Source organism: Gossypium hirsutum, chromosome A10 (assembly GCF_007990345.1).
Source record: "Gossypium hirsutum isolate 1008001.06 chromosome A10, Gossypium_hirsutum_v2.1, whole genome shotgun sequence".
NCBI classification, from domain to species: Eukaryota; Viridiplantae; Streptophyta; class Magnoliopsida; order Malvales; family Malvaceae; genus Gossypium; species Gossypium hirsutum.
In genome coordinates, this window is record NC_053433.1 from 109,116,692 (window position 1) to 109,126,176 (window position 9,485).

The 9,485-nt window shown below is 35.4% G+C and overlaps 1 protein-coding gene across 1 annotated transcript; it reads right to left on the minus strand.

Moving 5' to 3' along the window:
* Positions 1–3,495: 3,495 nt before the first annotated feature.
* LOC107896288 (cytochrome P450 77A3) lies at positions 3,496–5,643 on the minus strand. The gene has a single exon (XM_041078033.1). It carries the CDS (start codon positions 5,199–5,201, stop codon positions 3,684–3,686), a length of 1,518 nt encoding a protein of 505 aa, XP_040933967.1. The 5' UTR covers positions 5,202–5,643; the 3' UTR covers positions 3,496–3,683.
* Positions 5,644–9,485: the final 3,842 nt, after the last annotated feature.

A 9,485-nucleotide genomic window follows, 5' to 3' on the forward strand; every position in this document is an offset into this window, starting at 1 on the left:
ATTTCCCAATCACACCTCGAAATCGATTCGCTATAGCCTTCGCCAAAATTTTATATAAGACATTACATAGACTGATCGGACAAAAGTGCGTCATATTCATGGGATTAGAATTCTTTGGGATAAACAGAATATTAGTAGAATTGAACGAACTCACCTCCATATACCGTTTAGAATTTGTAGACAAAAAGAAGTGACCTCATCTCCAATAATGTACCAACATTTCTGATAAAACAAGGCTGGTAAACCATCCTCTCCTGGTGCCTTTGTTGCCCTTATCTCAAAAACCACTTCTCGAATATCTTCACTTGTCTAAGCTGCTATCAGGTTTAAATTATCCCCTTCAGACACACAAGGGTCAATATCAGACAGCACATAATCATAGTTCCTTTTTTCTCCAGCTGTAAATAAATTATGAAAATAAAACCTTGCAACACCTTCCATTTCATACAGCACTTCCATGTCCCTACCTTTATCATTCTGCAGCTTATGGATCAAATTTTTTCTTGTACGTTGAGATGCTATGCTGTGAAAGAAGCTGTATTCTTATCCCCAAATTTCAACCAATTAAGTCTCACCCTCTACTCCCAGTAACGTTCATCTTTTTCAATTTCAAGATTTAAATGAATTCTCGTATTGATCATCTCCACCATACATTCCTCATCTCTATCATTGGCCATCAGTTCAGCCAACTTATCTGTAAGAGCCTGTCTCCTCCTCCTTCGATTCATTTGAATTTTCCTTGCCCATTGACTCAAGACTTTCTTCAAATTATCCAATTTCTGTAATAGTCTTCCTGAAGACAACCCCCATAAACGTTTGACTTCTTTAAAAAAAATATCCTTCAAAACCCACCAGGCTTCCAATTTAAAAGTGTTACTCCTCAGTCAATCTTTACCCATTTTTGTATTAATCAAAAGTGGACAATGATCTGAAAAGGAATGAACTAAGTGTTGCACCTTAACCTCTAGGAATAAAGAAATCCAATCAATAGTAGCAACTCCTCTATCCAACAGTTCTTGTATATTTGTCTCTGATAAATTGCCTCTTTCCGACGTAAACCATGTGCTAAAAAACCCCACATCAACCAATTGACAGACTTCTAAAGTTCTTCGAAACAGCTCCATTCTTCCCTCATCTCTAGGTAGCCCTCCCTTTTTCTCAAACACATACATAATTTCATTAAAATCCCCACATACAAACCAAGGGATATCCTCCACGTCGATCAGACTCTTCAACACCCCCAAGTGTCATTCTTGTCTTATGCATATAGGGAGCTATAATAACCCATATATCTCTATTTGACTCCAACGTCATTGTCATCAACAAGCACATCTATATGTCTTTTGGAAAACGGTCGAACTGTGAAATTAACCTCCGCTTTCCAAGCCAAACATAGACCTCTTCTAGTACCTTCAGCATCAACCTCAATACCATTCTGAAAACCACAGCTTCGTCTAACTCGCTCCATCTTCTTTCCACAAAGCTTTGTCTCCATGAAGAAGACAATTTGGGGATTGTATAACTTCAGCATATGTCAAAGACGTTGAACCGTCCATCAAGCCAATTTAATATTTAAATATGCTATTGTTGAGAAAGAAAAAAAAACCCGTAAAGATAGAGATCTAATAAGTTGATATACCTTTTTTGTTTGACATTGAGTCTTGATGATCTTACCAAGAAGTAAGCAAATAAAGATCTAGTATTATACTTTGAATGCAATCAAAATTCATCAATAACAGAATCTCAAAATAACATATATGATACTAATACACCCCAACGTTAAGAACACTGAATCAAAATTATACCGATATCAAAATATTCCAAAAACACATGTTGTCTAAAATTTAGAATATATATATATTCAAATTGAAACAATCAAATAAACACATAAAACAATTAGTTTAATGATGACTAAGGACCGATGCAAAGTCAAATATTATAATGAACCTTAGGCCTTAATTAATAAAATTGATCAATAAAATTATGGATCGTTATTTACAAATCTATCAATTTATAATATTAAAATTAATCTATCATCATCCAAACATAATCACCAAGCAATTATCAAATAGCATATATTAAGAAAAATATTTTTTTATGAAAAAACATCTAGGTACATATAAGCATGTGATGTGATAAGTAAATTTACTTAAATTCCTTATCTTCTACTAAAGTTTCAATAGCACGACAAGCAATCCATAAATTTTGACATTAAATTTCTTTTAATCAAAATCTATATTGAGATCAAATCTTTTACCATCCTTAAAATGTAGAAGTAAATTAAATTAAATTAAATCATCATAATAGATAAGTCTAATCTTTAATAGATAAGTATAATAAAACTAAGAGAATTATAGTAAGAATAAGAGAGAAAAGTAGACACAAAAGTGAAACTATAAATATATTTTTCTTAGATTCAATAAGCTCGTACATTCCTTTTATTTATAGGGTTTCAATCACTATATGGTACAAATATATAATAAAGATAATTAAAGTACCCTAAAAATTCTTTAAGGGCTAAAGAGTTACAAAAGAATGATTTTGAAGATTCTGAGAGTTATATGGACATCCATTTATCAATGGATTTATAACAAAAAAAAATAATGATGAACATAAAATATTTTTAATACAATCATTATATATATATATTAAATATAGACTAAATTATTAAAATAGTCACTTTTGTTTTCCTTAAATTACGTTTTAGTCATTTATGTTTAAAATGTTATGTTTTAGTCACTTACGTTAACATGTTCTAACATTTTAGTCACTGAGTCGTTAATTTCCGTTAACGGTGTAACAGTAAGCTGATGTGGAACGTTCAATCATCATTTCAAACAAAAATTTTAGGTTAAATTATACAATTGGTCCCCATATTTTTTCGTTTTGAACAATTTTTTTCTTTTATGTTCTTTTAACTTTCTTATTCTTCTTTTTTTTCTATTCTCTTCTGCTTCTCTCTCTATTTTACTCTCTTCACCATCTCTTTTAACATAAAAGAAAAAAATTAAATTGTTCAAAATGAAAAAAATATATAAATTAATTGTATATTTTAACCTAAAATTTTCGTTTAAAATGATGATTTAATACTTATCGTTACACTGTTAATGTCAACTAATGCTTAGTAACTAAAATGTTACAACACAACATAAATGATCAAAACGTAACATTTCAAACATAAGTGACTAAAATAAAATTTGAGGAAAACAAAAGTGACGATTTTGGTAAATAAAAAAAATAAATTTAATGATTATATCAAATATAGTATTCTTTTAGGATATAAATATAGTTAAATTTGTGTAAGCATGTTTGAGATGAACCAATCGGAATCCAGAAAAATAATAATATTCTCATATTTTCAGTCATTCCTTTTATAAACATTAAAAACAAAGGAAAATGGAATATTTGTTTAGATTAAACCTGGGATAAAGTAACGTTTTCAAAAGAAAATTATTTAATTTAGATTTAAATAATAATAATGTGTTGATAATAAAATTTAAAGCAAATTTATGAAATAAAAATTAAATATTAAAAAATACAAATATCCAGCACAAGAATTGAGAACAGCCACTAAACTAGAAAGAGAAACCAAAACTATATGCTTACCATTACGAAATACCAAGTCCAAGAGGTAATTATTTCACTAAATCTCAACTCCAAATATATGAATATATGTATATATATCACCCTGAATCCCTCGGCTTGATCGTTGCCTTCAAGGCATTCTTCATTACCACCGTGAACTCCAATTTCCCACTAAAATCCACCTTGCTATTTGCTGGATATGCACTCCATTCAAACTCCTGAACCATCCTCGCTAACATCAGGTGAACATGCACCGTCGCCATCCCTAAACCAGGGCAAATCCTCCTCCCTACCCCAAACGGCATCATCTTCACCCCTTTCACCCCCATTATATCACCATCCTCTTTCCCTAAGTAGAATCTATCCGGGTCGAACTTTTCTGGGTCGGACCATATTTTCGGATCGTCGCCGATTCCCGGGAGGTAAATCTCCAGGTTCGCATCCATCGGGATGTCGTATCCCCCCAATGTTGCTGCCTCCTCAGTAGCTGCGTGTGTGAGCGAAAAGTACGTCGGTGGGTGCCTACGTAAGAGCTCTTTCACTACTGCTTGCAAGTACTTGAGCTTTTCGATATCTGTTTCGTCTACTTTTCGATCCCCGACCGTGGATTTGATTTCGTCCAACAGTTTGGATTGGATGTCTGGGTTTTCAATTAGCTGTGCGATGCCCCACTCGAGTGCGGTTGCGGTGGTATCGGTGCCGCCGTTGAGGAACTCAGAGCAGAGTGTGACCAGCTCGGAATTGGACGGTGCTGATTTTCTTCCTTCAACTTTGAGATCAAAAAGGGTGTCGAGGTATGAAAACGACATGGCGGATCGATCCGATCCTGGGTTTAAAAGAGCTTCTCGACGCTTTTCGATGAACGGGACGATGTAATCTATTTGATGTTTACGAACTTGGAGCGCTTGCTTGCGTTGCTTGGAGAAAAAAGGGCTTAAAATGGGGAGATAATCGTCGATTCTTGGATCAAGTGTGATCAAAACAGTTTTCATTACTTCATCCATTTTCTCCACTGTCTCTTCATCCATTTCAACCCCAAAACACATGGCTAAGAGTATACAAAAAACGGCGAAACGAGCGTTTTTCAGCACCGAGACAACACCGTCATTGGCGGCGGCTTCGGCTTTGAGACGGTCGATGAGTTTATCCATTGCATGCTCTCTAGCAGTACGAAACTCTTTAAGCCTAGTCGAACTCAACATGTTTTGAACCATGTTTCGCCTCAGAGACCTCCACACAGGACCGTAAACGGCGGCGTTTACGGTGAACTTGTTGCAGCTAAAGATATTCCGAGTGGGGTTTTCCCTCGGCCGGCTAGCGAAAACAACACCTTTTTCGATAAACGCTTCATGGCAGAGTTTGGCGTCGCCAAGTATAATCATGGTTCGAGTCCCCATCTTGAGAGTGAAAATGGGTCCATATTGATGACGAAGATCATCAACGTATTCAAAGAATGGTTTCCCAGAGCGAGCAACCTGGAAAAGATTACCAACAACAGGCCAACCAGGAGGCCCTGGAGGGAGATTGAAGCGTCGTTTGGCTTTTGATTTGCATGAAAAAAACAAAATCAAGCATGAAATGAAGAAAGCGAGGACATGGTAAAATGAAACAGCCATATCTGTGATAGAAATAATTTTTAGCAGATAGATGATTATTTAGGGAAGTGGCGGTATAAAAATAAGCAGTGCATGAAATTACAGGTGGGCAGTGGGCTGCCATTAAAGCTGATAAGGGAAGGTTTCTACTTTTTACTGCTGGGTGTTAAATGCCGAAAAACAAACCCATGGGCTACGAAGAAACCAGCTAAAAAGCAAAAGGAGTATAGAAAAAGGGTAAGGGTATCTGTGAAAACGAATTAATTGCATGCAACTACTCAGTCTCATGGAATCTAATATGAAGATTGGAAATGCAGAGGCTTTGGATGTCTACACCTGTTTGACTTCATTTATGTCTACTCCTTGGTACTTAAACCGTGAGCCCACGGGTTATTTTTGTTTTTCCCTTTGAACTATCACTCTCAGCTGTTTCAATGGTGCAGTATTCAACCAGCTCTTTAAAACCTCACCTTCCTAGAGCCAGTTTTACAATATTCTATCATTTAATGAGCCAATTCCTAAAAAGAGTGAATATGTTGAAATTTAAATGAATATAAATGAGTTTATTTAAGAATATAAATAAACTAACAAAATTAAACAAGTTTTAAAATCTTATTTAAGCCAATATCTTTTAAAATTGATTTGGATTTTGAGCGGCTTTGTTGGTTATATGAGATAATAGGGCATCCCGTAACTTCTTAAATCAGACTTAAACGTTATGATCGAATCTTGAAAGTTATATTAGCCAACGAAATGACTAAGTAAAAGCGTCTGGTTTGAATATCACTATTTTAATCTATATTCAGAAAACCTAGCACGGTTCCATTAGGTTTGTAAAAAAAACATTGGTTTATTAGGTCATTTATAATTTAAGTTCAATTTCTTATAAGGTCGTGCCGTTAGAAAAAAACTTAGTTGATTCTATCAACAAACCACTTAAAATCTTGTTTTACCGTTACACAACGGAAAAAGTGTTGCATTTGATTTTTGTATAAAAATCCGTGTTTTAAATCGTATTTGGCCGGTTATTAAATTTGTTCAGTTTTCATGCAAATATCTCATGCATGCAAAATCCCAAATAAAAACACTCATACCACAATTCATGCTTAATAAAATTTGCAGTCCCAAAATAAATGAAGTAAAATTTAATAATATTTAATTATGAGAAAATCTGAGATGAGTCCTCCGTATGTCGAGTCGAGCCTAATTCTGAGGGTTATTTGTAAAGAGTAAACTAAGGGGTGAGCTTAAAAAGCTCAGTGTGGGTCCAAGGAAAAAAAAGCAAACATTCAGTCAATGAAACATTCAATTATTATAATAAATCATACAATTTATCATGACGTATCAAACTTATGTATATGGCATGCTCAATGATACAATGCAATAATACTACTCATCCATCCGCTACATACCACGAGTTCCTAAAACCCATCATCCAAAGACCAAAACAAAAAGAGTTGAAGTTCGATATGATTAAACCACCAGTAACAGTATGCAGTTAAAACTGCCAATAATATGTAGACAAGCTATCACTAAGTTGCAATAAGTCACCAGTACTCCGCAGTACTCTAAGGCGCAGATATTCTGCTAAACAATAATTTTGCGGATAAATTGCCAGTACTCTACAGAACTTTTCTATCACCCAATCAATACTCAAGCCCATGCAATGCCATATGACCAATCAATAACATAGCATATCATGCTGATCAATGACGGTAATAGTAATAATGTAACAGCACGATTTATGGTCTAGTCGAAATAGTGGTCTCAGGACCACAAATTCGGATTCGACTAAAGTATTTTATCATTATTTTGGAGTCATTTCATGTTTGTATTAGTGTACAAAAAATTTGGTGAGTAAATTTTGACATTTGTGCGTCCAATTGCGAAAAAAGACTAAATAGCATAAAATACAAAAGTCCTGAATTGATAGCTAAATGTGTCAAATAGCTAGAGAACCTAAATTGAGGGTCTTTAAAATACAATTAGACCCTATAGAGATAGCTTTGCCGGCCATAGGAGACAAATTGATGAGAAAGTCAATATTAGGTGAGTTTTGGTCACCAATTTTAACTAGTTTTAATATTTAAAATAAAACAAAGGCCACATCCTCTTTATTTTTCTTCTTCACCGATTTTTACCAGCCATATGAGGGCTTTGAAGCTTGAAATTTTTAGCAACTTATCATCTCTAGAAGTACATGATTTTCATACCCTTTGTTGAAGATTTTTACATTTTTGGACCCCTTGAAGCACGAATTTTCAAATGAGGGTACTATTTTGCAAAATGGTTAAAAGTTTAGGTTTTTCCATGAGAGCATCTAGGGTGTTTTCTAAAATTTTATGGAAGAATATGAAGTTTAGTGGTGTGATAAACAACTTTTGTGAAAGGATTTTCATGAAGATACCTAAAAAGGACTAGTTTGATAAGTTGCAAAGTAGATGATAAATGTGTAATATAGTGGGAATTTGGAGTTTCTATAAGAGTAAAAAGGGTTTGGATAGGCTTAAGATGCGAATAAATTCGATAAAAATTGATTTTTGAGTCTAGGGGTAAAATGGTCATTTTGTCAAGATCTAGGGGCAAAATGGTCATTTTACCAAAGAAGTGAATTTTCGATTGCCTAATTTTATTGAGTGATTAAATAAGTGTATTTTTTTATTATAGATCAAGAAATACCGAATCCGAACCTAGACCGAGGGAAGGCCAAGCAAATCGACTAAATCGACTAGTCGCCAGTTTTTGTAATCCGGGGTAAGTTGTATGCAAATAATACAACTACATTGATAATATATGTGTTTGAATTGTATCAAAATTATTATAGCATAAATTGCTTGACTTGTGGAAATGAGAGAATGTGATGAGAATAGAGATAGTAGAATTCTCGTTGGAACCCTAGGAAAATATATCAGATATTCATGCCATGACGATTGGGTCATTTGTGTGAGCTAATGTAAGACCATGTTTGGGACATGGCACCGGCATTGAGACAAGTGCTAGTGTCAGACATGTCTGGAATATGCATTGGCCTCGAGACTTAATCCAGTGTAAGACATGTCTGGGACATACGTCGGCTACGAGATAATAGTCAGTGCAAGACCATGTCTGGGACATGGCTTTGACTTGAGAAACGAGCCAGTGTAAGACAGTGTCTAGGACACAGTATCGGTACCAAGTGATACAGGTACCTATTTGGCATGTATAAAATGTGAGCCACATTATATGCTATGTGATGTGTATTGAATATTGATGAGTATGTTTGGCTTATGCCCACTTGTGTATTGTGTTACTTGTTTACGAATGGCAATGTATTGTTGTATAATTATTTATATGCAGCTTGCTAAGCTTTATGCTTACTCCCTCTCCTTTCCTTTTTCTTATAGTGCCGCCTATCGAGCTCAAGGCTCAACAAAATTCAGAGATATCGATCACACTATCAATCGAAGTATTCGGTATAGTTTGACTTATATTTTTGAATATGACATGTATAGGGAATTAGACTTGTGTTTTGTGTTGTTATTAATTTGGCCAAATGTGTTGGCTTGGGATAAATTCCTCATTTTGTACTAAGCCTTGAATGATGGCTAGTATTCATTTGATATATGCAAATGGTGTTATGTTCATGGATGAGTAGAAAGCACAAATGAAATGTTGTCTATTGTGGCTGATTTTATTGCATGAAGTAGTCTTGTACTAGTTTTGGTTCATTTTGTGTAGGTTGTGTAAGTAAGGGTGGCAAAGAGGCTTGGTAAATAGCCTGATTTTTTCCACAAAAGTAAACGCACGAGTGTGTGTCTAGGCCGTGTGTGACACACGGCCAGTACCATGGGCGTGTTGTTCAGTCGTGTGTCCCCTGCACGTAAAAATTTCAGGTCAGTATGCATGATAGTAAACACACGAGCAGAGACACGGTCGTGTATCTCAGCCGTATGAATGGCACGGTCTAGCACACGGGTGTGTGCCTTGGCCTTGTAACCCTTCAGAAATGCTGAAGTTAGAAATAGAATGTCCAAGTTTTTGCACACGGGCTAAGACACGGGTGTGTCATGGCCGTGTAAAGGACATGGCCCATGGACACGGGCATGTGCCAAGCCATGTGAAAACCCCTATACGTGTGCATTTGGAATTAATTTCACAGGGGTGTCAGACACGGGCATGCCCCTGTATTGCCTAGGTAGTGTGAGCCACATGGGCCAACCGCATGACCATGTCAAATTGACCACACGGGCGTGTTGCCCCTTCCACACGGGCGTGTGCCCCTATGTCAAATGTCATTTTTCTAAAGTTGACTGAAAAACTCGATTT